Genomic DNA, 25,813 nt, shown 5'->3' with positions numbered 1-25,813 from the left:
CAACGCTACAACCACAATATCTAAGAAGTTTGGTCAAAATCGATTTAGATGAAGATGTAGCTCCCATATAAATGTTCGTCGGATTTTGGGAAATTTGTTGTCACTTGTCAACTGTAGTTATTACATTTTGAACATATTTGCTTTACTCGAATTTTGATACACAGATTTTAAGAAATAGGTATAGCTCTCAGTTTGTATTTATAGGGTAGGTGTAGGGTATTATAAAGTCGGCAACGCCAGACTTTTGCCTTTCCTTACTGGTTTTGTTACATAATATATCAGCTGACACGGGCCCGGTCCGCTGCGCTTTCTGTTACTTTATATGGAACAAAATTTTCTTTGGAATATTAATTTTTGACAATTAAAGAGCTTTTAGTGAAATACCATGCTACGAAAATAGTATACCGCTTGAACAGTTTAACAATATAAGTGCTTTTATCTGAATCCCACATGATCTTCATTGGTCCACGAATTTAAGTTTGGATGTAAGGTGTACGCCATTTTAAAAATACTTTATTTCAGCCCGATATTCTCTTGATAACTGATTTAGTGTGTTTTCGGGGGTGAGGTGGAACCCCAGATACTTGGCCCTGAAGAATATCAGCATCGTGCTCTTCTTTCAAATATCATTTATTTAAACCCCATATTGCCTTTGGTTTAGGGGAGTTTACATTTATTTAAACCCCATGTTGCCATTGGTTTAGGGGAGTTTACACGATGTGGCGTCCCCCAAACACATGGCCCCAAAATAGGTTACCATATTCGTTTTCTAATCTCAAATACCTTTCATTTGAGCCACATATTGGCATGGTCGAAAAATTTTTACCCTTTGGGGGGGTGTTTTGGGGAAGGGATGATGCCCTAAATACAGGGTCCTATATTTGGATATCAAATTCGTATTCTACTCCCAAATACTTTTATTTGAGCCCCATATTGCGATGGTCAGTAAAAAATTGCTGTTTGTGGGGTATTTTGGGGAAGAGGTAATCCCCATAAAATTGGTACCAAAAGTGGGTATCAATTCTTGCTCTACCGCCCAATACCTTTCATTTAAGCTCCACATTGACATGGTCGGTAAATATGCCCGATTTAGGGGTGGTCCCCCAAACACTAAGCCCGGAAAATATATGAGCAACGTACTCTATTCTCAAATATCTATATATCATTTATTTGAACCCCATATTGCCATTGCCCTCAAAATTGGATATCAAATTCGTTTTCTAATCTCATTTAAACTCCTTATTGCAGAAGTCGGCAAATATGTCCGGTTTGGGGTATTGAACGTAAAAACTATAAATATTTAGTTCCACTCTAATTACGACCCAAATTGTCTTGGTGAGCAAATTCGTCCTATTTGGGGATTGTTATAGTGGTGGGACGTCCCCTAGACAGTTGGTCCCTAATGTTGATATCAGATACGTGGTATACTCCCAAATACCTTTGATTTGAGCCCCATATTTCCATAATCGGCAAACATGACCGGTTTGGGGGGTGTTTTGGGAGATGGGCGGCCACTCAGTGAGTTGGCCTTGAAAATATATATCGGATTTGTGTTCCACTCTAAAAACCCTCTTGTTTGAGCCTGATATTGCAATAATCAGCAAATGCTTACTATTTGTGTGTTGTTGTGGGGGTGGGGTGACCCCATAGACGCTTTCCCAAATATTGATATCAGATTTGTGCTTTACTCCCAAAGACCTTTCATTTGAGCCCCATATGGCTATGGTCGTAAATTTGTCCCCGTTGGGGGATGTTTTCGGGGAGAGGCGGCCCCCAAACATTTGGTCTCATATTTGGATATCAGATTCTAATTCTACATTCAAATACCTTTTATTTAAGCCCCATATTCCCATGGTTAGTAAATAAGTCCTGTTTGTGGGGTGTTTTGGGGAAGGGGTGGACCCCCAGAAACTTGGTCCCACATTTGGATATCAGATTCATATTCTACTCGCAAATATCTTTCATTTGAGTCCCATATTGCCATGGTCGGTAAATATATTTGAGTCCCATATTGTCGTGATTGGTCTAAATATATGTTTGGTAGGTTTTAGGGTGGGGCAGCTCCCCTAGGTACCCCATCCGAAATTTGGATACCAAATTTTTATTTTTAGGGTACTATAAGAGAGCACACAAAATTTCGGTTAAATCGCATCACCCATCTTCGAGAACTGCCGTTTCTGAAAATTAGGCTAAGGGGGAGGGTCCGCCCCCCTTCAGATATCAAAAAATGTAGTACCCTATTTTCACCACGAGGTCATTATGCACCATCTTTGAAAATTTCAAGAAAATCGGTTCAGCCGTTTCTGAGTCTATAAGGAACACACAAACATACAAACAAACAAACAAACCTACAAACAAACACAAATTTATTTTTATATATAAGAAATAATTTAGATAATTTATATTGATGCAGTGTTTTTCTAATATTTTGAGTTAAAAAATAAATGTCTGTTTATTTCCTAAGCCCCTACAGCAAGATCATTTTCATAATATTATGTGACCATTTAGCGAAGAAAGCTGGAAAGCAAAGGAAGTATGATTATTTTTATAACCTCCACCATAGGATGCAAAATGCAAATGTAAATTTTGCCCATGAACATTCCACTAAGGAACAGGGGCAAACTTCTCACATATCAATGAGTGCAGTCCGATACAAGTTTTAAGCTCAATGATAAGGGGCTTCATTTTATAGCCGAGTCCGAACGGCGTGCCGCAGTGCGACATCTCTTTAGAGAGAAGTTTTACATGGCATAGTACCTCACAAATGTCGCCAGCATTAGGAGAGGAAAACCACCGCTGTAATTTTTTTTTCTGATGGTCTCCCTAGGTTTCGAACCCAGACGTTCAGCGCCATAGGCGGACGTGCTAACCTCTGCGCTACGGTGGCAGAGTATACCCCCACCATAGATGGGGAATGACTAATTTCGTCATTCAATATATACATTCTTGATCGTCATGTCATTTTAAGTCGATCCAGCCCTGTCCGTCCGTCTGTCTGTCTGTCGAAAGCACGCTAACTTTCGAAGGAGTAAACCTAGTCTCTTGAAATTTTGCATAAATACTTTTTAATAGTGTAGGTCGGTTGGGATTGTAAATGGGCCAAATCGGTCCATGTTTTGATATAGCTGCCATATAAAGCGATCTTGGGTCTTGACTTCTTGAGCCTCTAGAGGGCTCAATACTCGTCCGATTCGATTGAAATTTTGCACGTAGTGTGTTGTATCACTCTCAACAACTGCGCTAATTATGGTTCAAATCGGCCCATGTTTTTATATGGCTGTCATATAAACCGATCTGGGATCTTGACTTCTTGAGCCTCTAGAGGGCGCAATTCTCATCCGATTTGGCTGAATCGATCTATAGCTTGACACAGCTCCCATATAAACCTATCTCCCGATTTTGCTTCTTGAACTCCTACAAGGCGCAATTCTTATCAGAATGAATTGGAATATTACACAATGACTTCTACAATGTTCAGCATTCATTTATGGTCCGAATCGGTCTATAACTTAATATAGCTCCAATATCATAACAGTTCTTATTCAATATTCTTTGTTTGCCCAAAAAGAGATACAGTGCATAGAACTCGACAAATGCGATCCATGGTGGAGCCCCGGCCGAACTCAAATGCAACAAGACATTAAAACGGATTCCACAAATCTCACTCCTAAGAATTTTGTGAATTTTATCGTTTGGTTTTTGGGATATAAAAAATTGCCGACTTTCGACAAGCCCCCAAACCAAATTTTATTACAATACGATACCTCTTTCCTAACTCGAGCTAGAATTTTTCTAAGTCACCTCAATTCTTGGGTATTTTTTGTCGTTAACAGGTAAATGCAATTTTTTAAAGGGAGAATCGCAATGTATTTTTTTTCAAAAAATTTTCTCTAAGCCAAAATCTTCATGGCATTTTTTCCAACAAATTTTGTAATGAACATTTTTCCGAAAAACAAAAATCTAACAAAAATTTTTCTAACGTATAACTTGTAATATTTAATTATAAAATATTTTAATTACATCAGTTTAAGGACTCAGAAACACAATTTTAAAACCCCGGATTAATTTACATTTTAAAATAATTATTTAAAATAAAATATTATTGTCCCTTTTTGCTCGGAATTCCATAATTCGCAATACAGTATTTAAGGCAACTGATATGGACCTCATAGTGATTAAGGAACGAAATATATCAGTCAGTAGGAATTGATCTTTTATGGACATTATACCCTATATCGGGAGATCGGGCGATAGGTCTATAGGGCAGCTATATACCAGTATGGTCCAATCTGGACCACACTTCACAGAAATGGTTGGGGGTCTACCAGAACTCACTGAGCGAAGGTGTAGAGGGATACTAGAACGGACTGTTTCACCAAAATCGGATGAAAAATACGACTTTTATGGGGTCAATGCACTATGTCTGGATATCGGTCTATATTGCAGCTATATCTAAATATTGTCCGATCTGGTCAACATTTAACAGGAATGGGTAAGGGTCTATCAGAACTTACTGTGTAAATTTTTATCAAAATAGCGTAATAAATGAATCTTTTATGGCCTTATTATCGTATATAAGGAGATCGGGCGGTTGGTCTATAGGGCAGCTTTATCCAAATAAGCCGATCTGGACCACACTTCACAGCAATAGGTAGGGGTCTACCAGAACTCACTGTGCCAAATTTCATCGAATTTGGCACAGTGAGAAGGTCTGGTGTACAAAGAATAAAAAATCACAGGGTTGCATGCGCATTAATCGGCCACGCTCTTTACTCGGACTGCGTCGACCCGAAAGGCTTCGCGTTAACCTTCAGTCCTCTGGCCTTCACCGCCAAACCGTCTGCCCTTTCATTTCCCCTTACTCCGTTATGACCCGGTAAACGATGCGTATTTTGCCATCCTCAGAGAAGGCGTTAATCTCCTTCTTACACTGTAAGACTGTTCGTGACCTCACCGTCCTAGTTATTATTGCCCTTATGGCCCAATTTTACTCTCCCTAAAGATGTTTACATTCGACGTCCTCGCGTTAGCACACACCACCTCACGCATTCCGTGACCGCCCGGATCTCCGCCTGTAGGACCGTATTATAGTCTGGCAGTCTAAAACAGATCTCAGTCCCTGGGTCCTCAATGTAGACCCTCAGGCCCACTCTGTCCTCAAGCTTTGATCCATCCGTGTAACATGATCTTCCAGATGTCAATAGAAGGGTTCCGTCAATCCAAAACTGTGTCGCTGCCAGCAGTGCCTCGTACTCGACCTCAAGGTTCATCTCAGGTAACCGATCCAGCTTTCCAATCGTCGCCTCGATTATACCGCGATGCTCCAATCCTCAAGACATTGTCCCATCGCCTTAAGCCGCCGTGGCTGCCTCATACTTAATCTGTATGTCAATGGGTCGGATATCTATAATAGCCTCCAGTGCTCTAATGAGCGTGGTCCTCATCGCTCAGACTTTGCCAAGACAATATGATCTCTGAACCTGTTGTATTGTCCTTATGTTGCATTTTTTTCTCCAAAGCAGTCCACCAAACTACTGAGGCGTAAGTAAGTATTGGTCTAATCACGCTCCCACAGAGCCAGTGAACTATCCTTGGATTCAGGCTCCATTTTGAGCCTACGGTCTACATAGTGCCCAATATGTGTGAGCTTTTTTAGTACGCTCCTGAATGTGACACTTCCGATTCAATTTCCTGTCCAAGATCACTCCTATATATTTGACCTTGTCAGATATCGAAATCGTTTCGTTGAGGAAACGTGGTGCGTTAAATTGGCCCACCTTCGTCTTTCTCGTGAACAGGCATATTTCAGTCTTCTCTGGTTAACATTGAGACCTCTGGGTCTAGCCCTGTTATATGCCATATGCAAGACACTTTCGGCCTTTTGGCATAGCTGGTTCCGATTCCCTTCCGTTAGAAGTATGCATAGCAGACGAGTTCAAATCCCCCCTCATTCAGCACCCGTGATAGGTCATTTATGGTGGTCACCCATAGGAGTGGCGATGAAATTCCCCCCTGTGGCCTGCCTTGTGCCACTTTCTCCCTTATATTTATGTCATGGGACACACAATTTATCTACCTGTTCCTAAGCATATGGTTTATCTAATCTCTAAGGACCGGATCCAACCGGTATTGGCCTAAGGATGAGAATGTCGGTCCGCTCATTGTTAAAAGCCACCTCGATGTCAATGCATACCGCCAGTGTGTACGTTTTGGCCTCGAAGGATTCTTCTACTTTATGCACAACTTTGTGAAGGGCCGTCTCCACCGACCTTCCCTTGACATAGGCATGCTGTTTGTATCTGAGCATTTCGCTGGATGTCCTACTCTATATCACGGTGTTCACAATACGTTCCATGATTTGAGTAGAAAGGACGTAAGGCTTATAGGTCTGTAGGCCTTTGATGTTGCATAACTTACCTTACCGGGCTTGGGTATAAACACCACCTTCGCTTCCTGCCCGGATTTCGAAGCATACGCAAGTCCTAGGCACGCTGTGAAAATATTGGTCAGATGAGGCGACAGATAATGGGCCTTTTTCTGTAGTAACGCCGGAAATATTCCATCAGGTCCGGGTGACTTAAGTGGTTTGAAGCTCCTCAAGGAATCCTTCACCATAAATTCTGTAATTATAAACCTTCGATCAATATCATTATTCCAAAATTCCGGTGTCTCCGCGAGTCCCGTCGTATCCTGTGGAAAATGGGTTTTCATCAAAAGCCCCAACATGTCCTTCGTTGTCTCTGCTCTCACTCCCATGTCGTCTACTGAAGTTTCAATTTGGACATGAGTTTTTGAGAGAAGTTTTTTCATCTTGGCGGCGTCATTAACGCTATCTCCAATATTGCGAATCTCCCCAGTAATTCATGGTTTTCTTGGACTGATATCCTTTATAAAAGAGGGCAACTATATTCGAAAGACCCCACCAGTGCAGTCGTAATCCTGTTGACATACTCGTCAATATCTTCTATGCTTGAACAATCTAAATTATCTTGCCCAAGTCTTCTTCTGACTAATCTTCCGAATTTTGTCAAGATGGTTTCCAACTTATTCCGGAATCTTATCGGATTCGTCGTTGGCTGTGCTATTCTGAACTCAATGTAGAGAAGAGAAGGTGTGTTCCATGGAGGCCCTCCAGTTATGAACCTTATTTATAAGATTTTCCCAACATATCGTCACAACTTATACCTCCTCCCCAATCCTATTAACAAAGGTAGCCGTGTTACTAATATTAAGTATTATTAAGTCGTTAGTATTCAGGAACTCTGCCAGGTCTTGGCCCCGCTTTATAGTGTTGTTACTACCTCGCGAAGTGTGGTGAGAGTTTGCATCGCACCCTATTAGTACCTCGTTTCCTGTCTGTTTTGCTTTCCTCACCAGCCGTTGCAGTTCCGACGTGGGTGGCGGTGTCGGAGAATCGATAGGCAAATAAAGTGATGTCAGGTATGTTCCACCGTCTCCTTGTCTCACCACTGTTGCATCCGGCGTTGACAACTCTGGTTTAAATATATAATTCAAATTTTTATGAAAAATAACGCAGTGCCTCGGCCAAGTACCAGTGTTAGCACAGAATAATTGGTAGTTAATGTGGTTCAGTCCAGAAACTTTCTTCCGGGTCACCCATGGCTCCTGAATTAAGGCAATATGAATCTTGCCCTTGCAGATTTTCTCCAACAAGCGTGTAGCAGTCTCGCCTCGGTGGAGGTTTATCTGGACTACCTCAATCATTGAAAGTGGGTGATGATCTCATCGTCTGCTCCCTGTTCTTTAGACTGCATTGACTTTGCTGTCACTGCCCTGCCTGATGTCATCGTATTAGGTTCTTTGTCTATCCTAGTCTTCTGAATCTTTATAAGGTCTGTAATGGTTCCATCGTCGGGTCCCTGTTCGTTAAGATGCACTGCCTGAAGTCTCAATACTAGGATCTTCCAAGATATCTACAAAATTATAAATACCCAGCTCTTGGGTATATGTGGGTAAATTCCCGGGTATTTACATAATTTACAAGGTAAATACCTTTTGCGTATTTACCCATCGCTCATCTCAAGAAGCGGGTAGTCACCCTTAAACTTTTATTTGTCCCGGTCGTTCTAAGTTTTTTGGGTTGGGCGTCCCCCAGACACTTGACCCCAAATTTCGATATTTTGCAAATACAAACTTTCCTCTAATAGAAAAAACAAACCAATAACCTGTGCTCTGCCAACACAATCATTGAATTTTTTGTTTTTATGACTTGAACATATTTATTGGCAGCAATGAAACGAAAATTTTATCCGCAATCTAATAATGGAATAAAAAGTTTTTGTATTAATATGTTAAGTTTATATACATTTATTCACTGTGTAAAAATATCATTTAAAAGAAATAACAAGATAAAATGGTTTGTTGAGTTGATTAACACTTTAACTCAGAGACGTAGCCAGGCTCGGACCAGAGGCCCCCCACCCCAAAATGATTTTGTCTATAGAAAAAAGAATTAAATTGAATTTAATCTAACAAAAAAAAAATTAGTAAAAATTATTAAAATGACAAAATTTCATATTTATAATTTTCTACAGAGACAAAATTTTGATCGGACCTGGACCACTGTAAAATAATTTTTCTTAAGTAAAAAATTATAACTTTTTCTCAAATTTTAATGAAATTTTTTCTAGACAAAACTTTATCACAATTTTTCCTAAATACATAAATAAATAAATTTTAATAATACAGCGTAACATTCCTTAAGCCCGGGGCGGACCTCCCTCGAAATAATTTTTTTAAAGACAAAATTTCATTAAAATTTTTCTTTAAGGTAAAATTTCAACAAAAAGTTTTTCTAAATCCTAGATATTATAGATGTTTTGCTAAAGACTATATTTCAGAGAAAAATTTTCTAAAGACAAATTTTTGCCAACCTATCTCGAATTTTATTATAAAGCCAAAATTGCTGTGCCTGCTCAATGCATTTTCAAGTAGTGTCAAAAAATGAATTTGCTTAAACATTTTTAAATTTTTTTTATTTAATGAAAAATCACAAAATATAACATTTTTCCTATGTATAGATAAAATTTGAAAGACATTTTGCAATAATCAGCAAATGCTTACTATTTGTGTGTTGTTGTGGGGGTGGGGTGACCCCATACACACTTTTCCCGAATATTGATATCAGATTCGATCTTTACTCCCGAAGACATTTCATTTGAGCTCCATATGGCTATGGTCGTATATTTGGCACCTTTGGTGGATGTTTTTAGGGAGAGCCGGCCCCAAACACTTGGTCCCATATTTGGATATCAAATTCAAATTACTCACTCGAATACGTTTCATTTAAGCCCCATATTCCAATGGTCAGTAAATAAGTCCTGTTTGGTGTTTTGGGGAAGTGGTGGACCCGCAGAAACGTGGTCCCACATTTGGATATTAGATTCGTATTCTACTCGCAAATACCTTTCATTTGAGTCCCATATTGCCATGGTAGGAAAATATGTCCGATTTAGGGGTGTTTTGGGGCTTGGGGTGGTCCCACTAGCTCTTGGTTCAACAACTGGATATCAGATACGTTTTCTTATCCTAAATACCTTTCATTTGAGTCCCATATTGTCATGATTGGTCTAAATATAAGTTTGATAGGTTTTAGGGTGGGGCAGCCCCCCTAGGTACACCATCCGAAATTTGGATACCAAATTTTTATGTTTAGGGTACTAAATGAAAGCACACAAAATGTCGCTTAAATCGCACAACCCATATCCGAGATCTGTCGTTTCTCAAAATTAGGGTAAGGGGGAGGGTCCGCACCCCTTCAAATATCAATAAATGTAGTACCCTATATTTACCACGGTTCAGCCGTTTCTGAGTCTAAAAGGAACACACAAACAAACACAAATTGATTTTTATATATAAGAAGAAGATGTTTCATCAGTAATTTAATCCAATAAAGTAAAATATTTTTTAATAATGCAAAAATATCAATTATTTCCTTTTATTAAATGTTATTTGAGAGAAGGGACAACTTACAAATAAATTGTTTCATTGACTTAATAACTGCTTTAATTAGATTTTAAAGCTTGTCATTAATCCAACTTAAAAATTTTTATTCAATAATACAACTTCGTTTAAGGTCCGATTTCAGTAAATTTTTGATTGAAGCATGTTTTTCATTTTTCTGGGTAGTTTCCGATTTTTGGCCAGTTGGGTTTCAATTTATTACGGAAGTTTGTCGGATTCGGCGCTAGCCGTGCGGTTCTAAACCTAATGTAGCGATGGTCAGAGAAAAAGTGTTCCATGGAGAACCTCCAATCCAGAACCTTATATATCGTTCCGAACTAATAGTTGCATCTAATATCTCCTCCACAATTCTATAAACAAAGGTAGCGGTGTTACCAATATTAAGTGTTATTAAGTCGTTAGTATTCAAGAACTCTGACACGGCTTAGCCCCGCTTATTAATGTTGGTAGTACCCCACGAAATGTGGAGGAAGTACGAATCGCACACTATTAGAACCTCGTTTCCTGTCTATTTTGCTTTCCTCACCTGCCGTTGCAGCTACGATGTAGGTGGTGGTGTCGGATAGTCAAAAGTCAGATATGGGTTGCCCAAAAAGTAATTGCGGATTTTTCAGGTCGGCCAAATGAAGTTGATGATGACCAAATCAAATCATTAATCGAATTGGATCGTCATGTAACTGAGCATGAGATAGGAGAGAAGTTAAATATACCAATATCAACCGTTCATTATCACATAAAAAGTCTTGGGCTGTTGAAAAAGCTTGATATTTGGGTACCACATGTATTGAAAGAAATTCATTTAACAAACCGAATCAACGCTTGTGATATGCACCTTAAACGCAATGAATTCGATCCGTTTTTAAAACGAATCATAACTAGAGATGAAAAATGGATTATTTACAACAACGTTAGTCGAAAACGATCATGGTCCAAGCATGGTGAACCAGCTCAAACCACTTCAAAGGCTGATATCCACCAAAAGAAGGGTATGCTGTCTGTTTGGTGGGATTGGAAGGGTGTGGTATATTTTGAGCTGCTTCCAAGGAACCAAACGATTCATTCGGATATTTACTGTCAACAATTGGACAAATTGAATACAGCCATCAAGGAGAAGCGACCAGAATTGGTCAATCGTAAAGGTGTCATATTCCACCAGGACAACGCTAGACCGCACACATCTTTGGCCACTCGCCAAAAACTGAGTGAGCTTGGCTGGGAACTTTTGATGCATCCACCATATAGCCCTGACCTTGCACCATCAGACTATCATTTATTTCGATCTTTGCAGAACTCCTTAAATCGTAAAACTTTCGGCAATTATGAGGCTATAAAATCGCACTTGGTTCAGTTTTTTGCAGATAAAGGCCAGAAGTTCTATGAGCGTGGAATACTAAATTTACCAGGAAGATGGCAAAAGGTTATCGAACAAAAGTTCATTCTAAGTTTTATTAAAAATGCATTTACTTTCTTTTAAAAAATCCAGTAATTACTTTTTGGGCAACCATATAAATAAAATTATGCAAGGTATGCCCCACCGTCTACCTGTCTCACCACTGTTGCTTCCGACGCTGACTACTCTGGGTAGAATACATAATTAAAATTTTTATGACATATAACGCAACTCCTCGGCCGAGTACCAGTGTTTACATAGAATAATTGATAGTTGATATGAGTCAGTCCAGAAACTTTGTTCCGGGTCGTCCATGGCTTCTAAATTAAGGAAATATGAATTTTGCCCTTGCTGATTTTCTGAGAGTAGTTCTGAGAGAGTTCGGAGAGTAGCTGTCTCGCTCCGGTGGAGGTTTATCTGGAAAGCATATGAAATATATATATATATATATATATGGACTATCGTCTGAATCGGTACATAACCTGATATATCTCCCATATAAACCGATCTCCCGATTTTACTTCTTTAGATTCTAGAGGGAGTAATTCTTGTATGATTTGGCTGAAATTTTTCGCAAATACTTTATGGTCTAAAACTTTATTTAGCACATATAAAACCATCTCCAGATTATACTTCTTGAGCTTCTGGAGGGCGTAATTCTTATGAAATAAAATGAAATTTTGCCAATGTGACTTTTTCTATGAACTCCAACATACGTATCAAATATGGTCTGAATCGGTGCATAAAGGGCGCATTTCTTGTCCGACTTGGTCGAAATTTTGCACAATGATGGCTACTATGGCTACAACATTCAAGCCAAGTATGACCCGAATCGGTTCAAACCTGATATATCTATAATAGCATAGCAATTTGTATCCTTTGTTTGCCTATAAAGATATACCGGGTAAATAACTTGACAAAAGCGATCCTTGGTGTAGGGTATAAAAGATTCGGCCCGGCTGTACTTGTTTTGTCAATCTTTAAAGGGATTTTTATACTTAAAATAGCATATTTGTTAGCTGAAATAGCAGTTCGAAATGATTGATAAAACATCAGCAGTATGTTTGCTGAAATAGTAGTCAGGACCGCTTTCCCTTTTTCAGCAAACAAAAACTGATGTTTCAGCAAACATTTTTGATATTTTGAATAACAAATTTCGTTATTACTTATTAAAGCGTTATCGCAAAAAAAAAAAAAAAAACTTAAAAAACCTATGAGCAGATATTTCAGCTTGTTAAAAATTTTAACTTTTTTTAGTTCATTTGCATATACTTAAAAAATATATTTAGCTAATTCGGTGATCATAGATTTTAAAATCTGAAGAAAAATCATAAATGAACACATATATTTCTATTTAAACAACAAATTTTTGTATGAAATTTCCCTTAAGAATGGAATTCAGTGTAATATATAGTTATAAATATATGGCGCATGATATTATATCTGAAGTAAGATCTCTTTACATACATAAATACCTATTAAAAAAAAACAGATAAAGTCGAATATACAAATACAAATTTTGACCATGAACATTCCACTAAGGAACAGGGGAGGATTAATTTCATTAAAATTCATCTGCTACAGTCTGATATATCATTCTTTACTCAGGATTGCTGTATATATGTATGGTGCAGGCTGTACTTTGTATATTCAATACGGAATAGAGGAATTCCATTTTAACGCACAGTTTTGTAATGTTTCTGAAATTGAAAAAAAGTATTTTAGAAGTTCAAGAAGATTATTAGTCTATGTGACAGCTATATCCAATTGTGGTCTAATCTAGCCCGAATTCAGTAAACCAATTCTCTGACATATATTTCAGTTGGATCTGCAAATGCTCGCGTTATAAGCCCAAGACGTTATGTTAAATTCAAATTTGTCACAGCTTTACCATATTCGGTAGTGTGGTTGTCGTTTGACTTTGGTTCTGAGTAGATTTAAGCTATGTCCATCTGTACGTCTGTATGTCCATTTTAATTTGTGTACAACGTACAGATCTCATAATGGTTATTTTGGATAATAGTAATGACATTATTGACAATTGAAAGCAAATATTGACACATAAGAAAATGTATTACCTGATATTCCAAGATCCACATAGGTTGAAAGTGTTTCGAATACTTGCATCATAATAGATTCATCTTGTTCAGACATTTTTAATATACATTGACTGATGTTTTCCTTACTGAATGCCCAACACATGTGAGGAATACCTTTATATGTTTCACTCTGATCCGCATTGTTAGTATCGGACAGGTCCAATCGTAACTTTTCAACACGATGTTTTGAGAGTCTTCGTAGTGTGTTTTTAAGGAAGCCGCAATTGTCCGTCGGCTTTCGTATTATTCCCGAATCAATAAGTTGCCTTCTACATAGAACAATATTTTGGTAGAATCGTGCACGGTCATCTTTCTTCTTGGTTTTACTTTTCTTTGGCAAATCACTTGCATTTTTCATTATCCAATGTGAAAGTGGAGGGTGATATGAAACTATTAATGTTCCTATTTCCTTATACTCCGTGGTCTCAAACACAAAGCATCGCTGAGCGTCGAATGGTTCAGTGTAATTTTTCGTAGGTCGTTTACTTACAGAAACGTAACGGTTAAGAGTTATTGTAATGAGGCAATCGCTTGCATCCAATAACATTGATTCTACGTCAGAGTACTTAAACTGATATAATATATATTTGTCGTCGGGATGAATGTAAACTAGTCCCTCATAATTCACACCCAGAATCATGTTATTACCGCGACTCCAAAATCCTTTATATATGACATTGAACATTGTAGTTCCATACAGAGGATATTGCATAACGCAACTCAAATACAAAACCTTTGCGGTTAATTCATTTCGGGAAGCTCCATATTGTCTGTGTGCTTGAGAAAGTATAGGAGCCCAAAATTGTTGTTCTCGCGTCTTTAAAATTCTTTCCGGAAGGAAGTTATAGACATGAGTATAATACTCCGGCTTTGGTTGATTACACGGATCGCCTAAAGACACCTGAGCTTGAAGGCCAGCGAGTTGCAATGCAACTCTTTCGCTGACGGGAAATTCATCACGCTGAAAATAAGAAATAAAAAATGGTTCTTAATTAACAAGTTTATTTTTGGTTATATTAACACGCAATAAAGTTATAATGACCTTAATGTTTATATTAAGTTTTGGGTTCTAATGTTTCGTAGAATAATTTGATATGATAGAATCGCATTTCAAAAGAGTTCTTAACTCTCTTTCAAAACAATTCAAAATATACAAATGGGGCAGGATGCCAAATTTGAGTTTAAATTTGTATTGCTGTTTTACCTCCAACCTAAAAATAGCGGTACTAAAGACTAAAACTTGATCATCTACTAATTGGTTAGTTCCTTGTCCATCAGATTGCGTGTTTTGGCCATTCAGAGGGATTTCAACTGATGAAGTATGAGCTGAAAGTAGATTAGCTGGTTCTTCAAATGCAGAATGCGGAGTATGAGGCCGGATTTACTGGGTCTGTACTCGCAGAATTGGTTTGCTTGTAACTGAGGAGGGTCTATCGCCTATTTCTACTCTTAGGCGAGTTTCTCATCCTCCAGCTACAATTTATAGTTCGATATTCTTCTTGTTAACGGATTTTCTTTTACTGAATATATGCTTATTGATTATTCTAACGATTAATCTTGACCGGCAGATGGGTGCCGGTTAGTGACTTATCGTCCCGATAAATTTATACAGATGGTAATGTGTAATCAGCTGCTTTTTGTTTACCGATTGCTGCGTAATAAATTTGCCAGTAAAATTAGGAGAAGAGTAAAAATTTCTAATGGGGACAAAACCCTCCATTTTCAAAACTCTCCAAAAATTTTTCGCTCTCACACTCTCTCTCACTGGAAAACGAACAACTTTCCATAACATTTTAACACTCTTGTTGGTGATTGCTGCTACGAGAAAACCAAATTTGTTAGTAGGAGGTCTATCACCTCGACAAATTAATGCACCGGTTAGATATAAGATTTGTTGTTTTTGCTAATAGAATTTTGAGTTAGATACGTTAACTTATTATTTTGAAAAAAATGAGATATACTATTGTATTTATTTAAGCAATATTGCAGCCTTACCAAAATATAGTCTAATTTGGATCGTAAATATTTGCCGCATTTAATTTCAGAATCCATACACTTTTGCACAATGTGACCATTTATTGCTTTGAGTTTTTCTCTGAGTCGGTTAAAACACAAGTTGCAAACCGCACGAATGAAATCTGGTTTTTTTTGGCCCAATCCTGTGTATAGGCTTTCTTTAGCGCATCCCTGAATTTGTACCTTCCACCATAAAATGGGGGTATACTTACTTCATCTTTCCGTTTGTAAATCTTCGAAATATTGGTCTCAGACCCAACAAAGTAGATATTTTCTTTATCGTCTTGACATTCTAAGTCGATCTTTCCCTATCCGCCCGTCTGTCGAAAGCACGCTATGTTTCGAAGGAATAAAGCTAGGTGCTTGAAATTTTGCACTTGCTTAGTGTAGGTCGGTTGAGATTGTATATGTGATTGCAAATCGGCCCATGGCTAGGTATAGGTACATAAAACGATCTCAAGATTTGAGATTATTTATTAACCGATTTCGCTGAAATTTTAAGTTGTTTAATCCTCCCGACATCCGACTCAAATATGATCCAGATCGGACAATACTTAGTTATAGCTGCTATATAGACCGATGTGCCGATTAAGGGTCTGAAGCCCGTAAAGGCTTTATTTATTTCCCGATTTCGCGAAATATTAATTAGCCCGAATTGTTTTAAGACTCCCGACCCAAAAATTGGTTCAGATCGGACTATATTTGGGGTCTTAATCAAATAAAAAGCGGATTTATTGCCTGATTTCGCTGAAACTGTGACTTGCATAAGAGTTCTCGCAACCTGAATCAAACATGATCCAGACCAGCCCTTATTTAGATATAACTATGGATTTGGAAGTGGAGTTTTAATGATATAGGATTATTAATATAGCCATGGTGATGGGTATCCAAAGGCCAAACTTAACAATTTTGTGCTTCTTTATTTTAAGGAAAACCCACGAAACATGCCAAAATAAACTCACACACATGCAATGCTAGACAATATAGATACACACATACACCTTCAAAGAAAAACATAAATTTTTGAATCCTTTTTTTTTGCAAGAAGTTATTATATACTTTGCTGATAAACTAAAAAGGGACCCCGGGGATGTTTTATATGCTTCGATAAGAATTGCGCCGTTTAGAGGCTCAAGAAGTGTATTCGAGAGATCGGTTTATATGGAAGCTATATCAGGTTTTAAACCGTTTGCAACCATAGGTTAGATTAAGTTTGGTTCAAGTGGCAGTCTGCCATCAGACTCACGTAGACGGTTTCTTCCATCGTGATACCACAGGAACAGAAGAAGGAAGATGCCTTCTAGTTCCTACCGTTGAACCATCCAAATCGCTTTAAAACGCCCAGTAACTTGCGAATGTTCACATCCGCTAAATCAGACAGGTTCTCAAAGAAATGAGTACCTAAAGTGGAACTCCTTCGAACTGCTAGTGCGGGACACACACACAGAAGGTGATCTAAAGTCTCTTCTTCCTCGATGTACATACAGCTTCTGCAAAAGTCGTTGCTGGCAACCTTCAGTATATCAGCATGTTTTCCGATTAGACAATGACCTGTCATGATGGACACAATGATTGAGACGTCTGTTCTATCCAATGACAGCAAAGCAGTAGACCTCTTAAAGTCTAGAGGCCACATAGTTTTGGAATGCTCACAGACCCCTCTTTGTGTCCATCTACAATTCGTTGCCCTTCGGGCCTGGTCCTAAAAACTTACCATACATGTCGCTAGAGGCATACCTACATATTCCCTGGAGTGTGTAAGGTAGTTCCTATTCTCGGAAGCTCGTCTGTTTTAGAATTCCCTGGGATATCTCTGTGGCCAGGCACCCAGAACAGGTCAATTTTGAACTGTTCGGCCATCTCGTTGAGAGATCTGTTCAGGGCGGTTTTTGTGTTCCGAAAAACGTTCTCTAGGGATTTAATGGCTGCCTGGCCGTCTGAGAAGATATTTATGCCATATTTAATATGACATATTTAATGACATTATATCTTAGCCATTCCGCCACTTCCTTAATTGCAAGGATCTCTGCTTGATACACATTGCAGTGGTCGCTGCAATTTTGGCAGCCACAATGTCCAGAGGCATTAGATGTAGCATTAAATTCAGTGCATCAGATGGTGTCGTCCTCAGTGCGGCTGTGATGCACAAACAAGCCATCTTTTGGATCCGATTAACTATTGAGCTGTTGGTGGATTTTTGAAGCGCCGTCCACCAGACCACAACACCATTTAGCATAAAAGGTCAGACAACTGCAGTATATACCCAATGCATGACACGCGGTCTAAATCCCCAACATTTGTCAATGGCTCTCATGCAGGTGTATAGGGCAAGAGTGGCCTTTCTTGTCCTTTCCGAAATGTTGGATTTACCTGTCCAACAAAACACCCAGGTATTTTTCGCTTTCTGTAAAGGGAACAATCTCTCCACCGAAGGAGACAGGTAGGCAACTTGTATCTCCTGCTGAAAAGAACTACTTCTGTCTTGCACGGATTTATACCCAGACCACTTTCGGTTGCCCACTTTGCTGTTGCACGTAGAGCATCCTGAAGTAGTTATCTTAAAGTGCTGGGAAACTTTCTCCTAACAATTGCCACGTCATCAATATACGCGATCACTTTTACGACTTTTTCTTCCAGAGACAATAATATATAGTTAATGGCTGTATTCCAAAATAAAGGAGACAGTACACCTCCTTGAGGTGGTCCTCTGCTGACCCATCTTTTTAGATTCACAGATCCCAAGCCTGCATATATCTTTTAGTAAGTAAATTATTAATAAACTTTCTTACGGTAGAGTTGATGCCTAGAAACTCCAATTCTTCATGTCGGTTTTACATTATTGAAAGCACCTTCAATGTCAAGAAATGCTACCATTGCATGTTCCTTGACAGCGAGAGAACCCTCTATGTAGCCGACTAGGTCGTGAAGGGCTTTATCAGTGGATTTGCCTTAACTACAAGTATGATGCTGCCGCGACAGGCGATCTCCAGGGATCTTTGCCCTAAGATATGTTCCTATCAACCTCTCAAGAGTCTTCAGCATAAAGGATGATAGGCTAATTGGACGAAAATCTTTCGCCTTCGTGTGGAAGGGTTTTCCTGTTTTCGGAATGAAAATGGCCTTAGTATCCCTCCATCCCACAGGTACATATGACATTATGATACAAGCATAGTATATCTCCCTAAGCCAGGAAACCAGTCTATCAGACACAGCTTGTTATTCAACCGTTGATACATCATTAAGGCCTGGCGACATTAAGGAGTTGAAACTACTTATCGCCCAAAGGATTTTCGGCTCAGACACAATTTCCCTAATGGCTTCCGACCAATGCACACATAGACAGATAGACAACCTCTTCTGCTGCCAAGTTATCCGTTGGAGAATTCCCCGTGAAATATGTATCAAAAAGTAGTTCTAGCGTTTCCTCACTTGACTTTGTCCATACATTCTCTGACTTCTGAATGTACCCCACCGTAATAGGTCTCGAGGACTAAATCTTCCTTAGACTACTCTTTGCAAGAATACAGGCTCTTTGTTTCCAATTCCCCGTACCTTGAGAAGTTTAAATCCCGGAATTCTTTGTCCACGTACCATTCCTCCACACACCCATGGTTTCTGGATAAGAACCACGTCAAATCAATTAAAAAGGAAGACCTTTAGTGCCGCCGAAGCGGCCTTACAATGGTGAAGATTTATCTGTAGAAACCGGACCATAGTCAGAATTCAGAACTTCCACCACTGTTGTGTTATCCTCGTCTTCTGAATCCACCAGGAGTTCATCCTCAAAAGATTCGTTAGATCTTGTCATGATGAGCTTCCCTACACATCCAGGGACAGTTGAGAAAGCTGCGGAACCACTTTTGCTAAGTACATTGGACCCTTGTGGTGTCGACGATTCCACCTTAGATGCTTCACTAGCTGCTACTGTCGAAGTACTTTCTGAGTTCCGTGCTTCCCCGCAGGCGCACATCTTGGGCCCAGTCCAACTTTGTGACCCACCCACACAGGGCTTGTCGAGTCCCGTTTCGATGCCATCCCCTGCTGTCTCGATTGCAGCAGGGGGATTTTCAGTCTCCTGCAATCCGCAAGACTTTAGCGATGTGGTCGATAGTTCCTCAGGCAAGTGTTCAGCATCAACTGCTGAGTCGTCTCCTGGTTCCCCAATCCCTCCCCTTCTATAGTCCTTCAGTTTCAACATGTTGAATTCGAAGGATACAACCCCTTCAGACTTGTTGAGGTTTTCGAGACAGCCGGAGTTTAGTACGAATACTGCATGTCTCCGGTCATCACCAGCCTCATCCAATCTACCAATCTTCCAGTCGGTGGTTGAAAGATTGGGATTACATTCCCTCAGTCTTCTAACTATCGCTTCAGGATGTGAGGGAATCTTTTATATCCTTGGTACACATAAAATTCGGAAAAATTCATGAAATCTTTATTTGAATCGAAAATACGGGCCATATAATTAAATGTTTGAAGATTATTTCAAGCAAATGTTGACCGTGACTGCGCCTCAGATGGTCCATTCGCTTAGTTCAATTTTGGAATACTTCTTCCCACAATTCGACCGGTATCTCACGAATAATAGTCTAACGCCATAGTCTAAAGGCGTTAAATCGCACGATCTAGGCGGCCAATTGACCGGTTCCGAGCGTGAAATTAAGTGTTCACTGAAATTTCCTCTCAATAAGTTAACCGTCTTGTTGAAACCATACGTCATGCTAGTCAAGCTCTTGCATTTTTGGCAAAACAAAAGTTGGATATCATATTTCGATAGCGCCCACTATTCACAGTTACGCATCATCTTTGAAAAAGTACGGTCCAATGATGCCACCAGCCCATAAACCGCACCGAACTGAGATTTTTGCTGGATTAATTTCGTAGCTCTTGCAACGCTTTTGGATGGTCTTCACTCCAAAATGCACAATTCTGCTTATTGACGTACCCATTGAGTCAGAAATAAGCTTCCTGGCTCAATGGGTCGTTTGTAAGACCATTCATGGTTAAATTATAGACCAAACTGAAGATGTTTGACAATGAAACAAAACTCGAAACGTGCGTGAACTATTTAAACCAGTGTTGCCAAAAAGATAATAGTTAAAAAATCAAGCCGATTACTGGCTTAGGAGTATGTGCATAGTGGCATGGAGCGTATTAATATCCTCACACTCTTATTAACCTAACTTAAACAAGCCAATTTTCTTTGCCATTGGTATTTATATATCCACCACCATAGGAAGGGGTATACTAACCAAGTCATTTCGTTTGTAAAACCTCGAAATATTGATCTGCGACCCCATGAAGTATATACATATTTGAGTCGATCTAGCCGTCAGTCGAAATCACGAAAGCGGTCGAACGCATAAAGCTATGATCTTGAAATTTTGCACAAATACATATTATTGATGTAGGTCGTTGGCGATTGGAAATGGGACCTATCGGTTCAGATTTGGATATAGCTCCCGTATAAAGAGATCTCCCGAATTTTCATATTTAGCCCGATTAGGTTGAAATTTCGAAGATAGTGTTCTGTTGCGACATACAATAACCGTGAAAAGTACGATTAAAATCGTTCTATAAACTGATGTAGCCCCATATAACCTCATCTCCGGATTTAACATCTTGAGCCCCTGGAAACCGCAATTTTTGTCCGACTTGGCTAACATTTTGCATGCAGTGTTCTGTTATGACGTCCAAAAACTGTGCCAAGTACGGTTGAAATCGATTTTTAACCTGATATTACTCCCATATAACCCGATCTCCCGATTTCATATCTTAGGCCCCTGCAGTAGGGATTTTAGTCCGATTTGGCTAAAATGTTGCATGTTGTGTTCTGTTACGACTTGCAACAACTCTGCCAAGTACAGTTGAAATCGGTCCATAACCTAATATAGCTCCCATATAAACCGATCTCTCGAATTCACGTCTGAATCCCCTGCATGCCACAATCTTTTCCGATTTGGCTAAAATTTTGCACGTCGTGTTCTGTTACGACTTCCAACAACTGTGCCAAGTACGGTTCAAATCGGTCTTTAACCTGGTGTAGCTACCATATAAACCAATCTCTCGATTATTCTTGTTCGGCTCTTAGAAGCATTCATTTTTGCCTGGTGTGACAGAAATTTGGTACGTAGAGTAAAATTACACTCAAAAATAAGTGAACCCCAAATGAATGAAAATTGAACTAAATGGGAGTAAAATTGACCATGATTTGGCGCTTAAGATTTTTTGTCCCGTTTGGTATACACAATTCCTTTAATTTAGGGAGTATAACAAAATCAAGTTTTTATATTCTGTAGGTTGGGATATCTGAACTCAATTTCAAGATATTTTTTGAACTTAATTATAATGAAAATTCTTATGCGTTTTAATACCAATTTCATGCAAATTTGTCGTATTATGAGGTATGCGAACTTGGCATAAAAATGCCATCCTAAGTGTCGGGGGTACCCCACCCCCAAAACCGTTACCCAACAGGACACTTTTACCGCCTTGGGCAATATAGGTATCAAATGAAAGCTATTTAAAAGAAGAGTACGAATCTGACATAAAAATTTATTTCATGGTATCTGAGGGGCCTCCATACCCCCCAAAACACCCCAGCAGGACATCTGAACCGATTGGGACAATTTGGATAACAAATGAAAGTTATTTAAAAGTGAAATATAATGCTGATTTAAAAATGTATTCCTCGATGTCAGAGGGGCCTCCCCACCCCTCATCAGGACATATTTACCGAATGGGACAATACAGGTATTAATTGAAAGGTATTTGAAGGTTGAGTACACATCTGTTATAAAAATTTGGTCCACGGTGTCAAAGGGGCCTAACCAACCGGTAAAAACCCCAAATCCAACTAACTAACTAACTAAAAATAATATACGGAGGACGATCAGTATAGGATAGGACAGCAATATGGGTTTCAGGGACGCCTCACCTCATAAACTCCCCCCTAGGTTAGGTTAGGTAAAAGTGGCAGTCCTTTACTGACTCACTTAGGCAATTTTAAGTCCATTGTGATACCACAGTAGCGACAGACCAAGGTTTCTGGCGGGAATCGAACCCACGACCCCTGCACTGGTAATCCAAGCACGCTACCAACTCGGCTACCGGTGTGCCCCCTAAACTCACATATATGTATACCGACTATAGCAATATGTAGCTCAAATGTGATTGGGTGCTAATTATAGAGAGTAGAGTATGAATCTGATATCCACTTTCAGCGCTAAGGTTTTGACTACTCCAATCCACCATCAAAACGAAGAGAATGAAGTAGATCTAATATCCAAACTTTAATGGGTGGACCCTCCCCTTTCCTTAATTTCAAAAAAGCCTCGGAGATGGACGGGCGATTTAGGCGAAATTTAGTTTGTTTATAATCACCTCTATTATGTATGTCGTAGTCACAACGAATTCCTGTCGTTTATTGTGAATGGTATTACATATGTCGTTTTTCGCCTGAAATGCGACTATGTTTAAAATCTATTACATTTTTTGGTATTATGTATGCCGTTTTTTAGCGAGAAATTCGACAGAAACAGTCGTAGAGAATTTTTCAAGTGACAAGATTAAAAATTACAAAAACTGAATAAAAATAATTAGAAAAATGAATAACAGCAAAACGTAAGTCTTAGTATCAAACATTTGTGCATTGTTTACCTAAAATTATTCAATTATACATATTTAAAGGATAAAGAAAACGACACCAAAACAATTTGAAGCTCTTGTGGATTTTATGTGTCAAAACCCAAATATAGCTAAAGGATACCATAAAAACACAGACAAGTTGTCCATTAAAGAGCAGTGGAATAATTTGCAAAGAAAGCTGAATAGTTTAGGCCCTCCCACACGTGAGGCTGAAGGTTGGATGAAGGTATGGGCAGATATGAAGAGCAGCGTCATCACATCATCACATTTAAGCTATAAAATTCCTTTCTATTATAGTATTTCCAACGTTCTGATAGAGTTGGAGCCAAAATCTTTATATGGGTGCCATCAATACAGCCAATTACGCCCGGAAACCTCGTTTGGCCATAGAAATGTTCCTTTATTTCCATCTTTTCCCTTTCGCTCATTTTGAATGTAATCCATTTGGAGCAAAGTTCGCTATACATCGCATCTATGCACTCGTGAAAGACACAACTCATTGTGGGTTGTGCCAGGCCCACGTTGAAATCGTTTCCTGCTCCTTTTTGGTAGCTACCTTCCGCGAGTATTCTTAGTGTTGCTGCCAGCCGCAAAGTTTTAGGCACACATGTTGATCTGGAGGGATCACGAAGTTTTTGTGAAATTGTCCTTAGAACGTACCGAAAAGACGCTTTGTTCAGTCTAAAATTGCTTACAAATCTGCAAAAAAATATTGATAATTTGGGAGAAACGTGAAAGGAAACATACTTACTTTGAACTTGGAAGGGAAAATATGTTTGACTGAATTCTTATCTGCCTGCGATAACAAATAAGATTATAAGCATTGGTTTCGTCTTCTTCGTCAGAAGATGAAAAATTTGCAACACTTAGCATTTTTATTTTACTTTTTTACTTTTTATTACGAAACGTTTAAAAAGCCGGCAATTGTAACTCAAATATTTTCAATCAGCTGATGTTTTTATCACTGGGTAGTTCAGAATTTATTAAAATATGTAGGATACGTCTATTACAAAAACACTCACGTCATTTTATTTACATAATACCAACGAAATGTAAATTCGAGTTCGACTACGACTGCTCTCGAAATTCGACTACGACATACATAATAAGGGTGAATAATTCAAAAACAGAAATTTGGTTTTCTCATTTACGGTGGGAAATCTAGGGGTGCCGCGCCAACTCCAAAGCCCGCCAAATGGAAATATGGACCAAATCAAATTTGATAGCTTTATAACACTTCCATTCCACTTTCAATTCGTACTTATAAATACATTATCTAAAATTATCCTTTGACGCATTTTTACCCTTCTAGCCATTTTGGATATTTATCTGCTGCTAAAGCCCATGGTTACTTGTAGTTTTGATTACAATAACGGGAGTTTGGATGTTCCGAATAAAATGTCTAAAATGAAATAAAAGAAATTATTTATGTAACTATAAAATTATTTAAATCGGACTTACCTATTGTGGATATTTATTTGCTGCTTTGGATATTTTTCCGCTGTCACATTTTTTCCCTTGCTCTCTTCCGAACCTCATTCCTTCAAATAACAAACCAAATTGCCTGCAAAATGCCGAAACAAACATCGACTGACCGAAACGCCACTAAACGATTGTCCAACAACAAAAAATCCGACCCTTTCCGTAACGATGATTGTGTGGACACAGCGAGCGCTCACACACACACTCATATTCACTCTCACATTTGCTCGAAATTAAATTTTAAGAAAAAACCAGAAAAAACACATTAACACATTAAAAAAAAATACAATTTTTGTTGGCAAGAAGTTCTAATCCCATTAAAAAATAATAATTTGAGATTATTGCGATTATTCGTTAATGAAAATTTATGAAAAGAGGTCATAACAAAACATGCTGATGTTTTTGTTAAGGTGTATATCTTATTCAAAAAGGTAATGAATATGCCTTAAAAATCCATTTACATATTTTTAGGACCATGTACATCATATTTCATTCCCCACTAAAGGCGCTATTACACGGCATGTAGATGTCTTATGACATATCACTTTAAGTATTCACATGTAATTGAAAATGTTTCTCAAAATTGTCAATTTACATACGAGTCATCATTTTTGCTATCACACCTGTATGTTATTTTCGTATGACATAACCTAAATATTTGAGCAAAAGCTATTTTTTTATGCGCAACACTTGTTAAAGTTGGGAGAAAGTTGGTTGAATCATAAATTTAAGAAAACAATTAGGTTTGGGGTTGCGTTTCGACTGAGAACAAAACCACTTGATTTCTCTATGTTTTTGTCAGAAGGAATAGATATGTGCTATTTTGAAAAGTGATTTTCATATGTTAGTTTCGTTTGTCTCACACAACATGTACTAAATTTGACAAGTCATAAGACAACTACATGCCGTGTAGTAGAGCCTTACCTTAAAAGTTGTATACTAAACTTACTTTTACGACGTGGTAGACTTTACACTGACATTTCCTCAAAATATGTGGTAAAAACTTCAGTAAAAATTAACTAAAAATATGTTTTGCTATGTCGCAGATTATTATTTAAGATGTAACTTTTCCTTCTGCAATATTTTTTAACGAGAATTTAAGATTTTTAAACTGGTTATAAAGAAAAATTTGTAGGAAATTTTTACACCCATTTTGAGTATGTGAACTATTTCAAATTTCTTTGAAAATAGGATA

The 25,813-nt window shown here is 38.4% G+C and overlaps 1 protein-coding gene and 1 long non-coding RNA gene across 4 annotated transcripts in view; both read right to left on the bottom strand.

Annotated features, from left to right (window-relative positions):
* The window catches only part of LOC106092660 (myosin-I heavy chain), a 306,781-nt gene that overhangs the window by 65,118 nt on the left and 215,850 nt on the right, over positions 1-25,813 (bottom strand). For 2 of the 3 annotated variants that reach the window (XM_059362006.1, XM_059362007.1), the window contains one exon: positions 13,453-14,434. In XM_059362006.1, the coding sequence (XP_059217989.1) occupies positions 13,453-14,434 (982 nt within the window). Of the gene's footprint in view, positions 1-12,797; positions 13,075-13,452; positions 14,435-25,813 lie in introns of those variants that run through there. The other variant, XM_059362008.1, reaches the window with a different exon arrangement.
* LOC131994898 (uncharacterized) lies at positions 24,350-24,871 on the bottom strand. The gene is made up of 2 exons (XR_009396937.1): positions 24,598-24,871; positions 24,350-24,538 (listed from the first exon to the last, which is right to left on the bottom strand). It is a non-coding gene; the product is annotated as an uncharacterized LOC131994898 (long non-coding RNA).

The sequence above is a fragment of the Stomoxys calcitrans genome, chromosome 2, assembly GCF_963082655.1.
Source record: "Stomoxys calcitrans chromosome 2, idStoCalc2.1, whole genome shotgun sequence".
Lineage (NCBI taxonomy): Eukaryota > Metazoa > Arthropoda > Insecta > Diptera > Muscidae > Stomoxys > Stomoxys calcitrans.
Note: the sequence above shows the minus strand (reverse complement) of the source record. Positions and strands in the feature narration are given on the sequence as shown.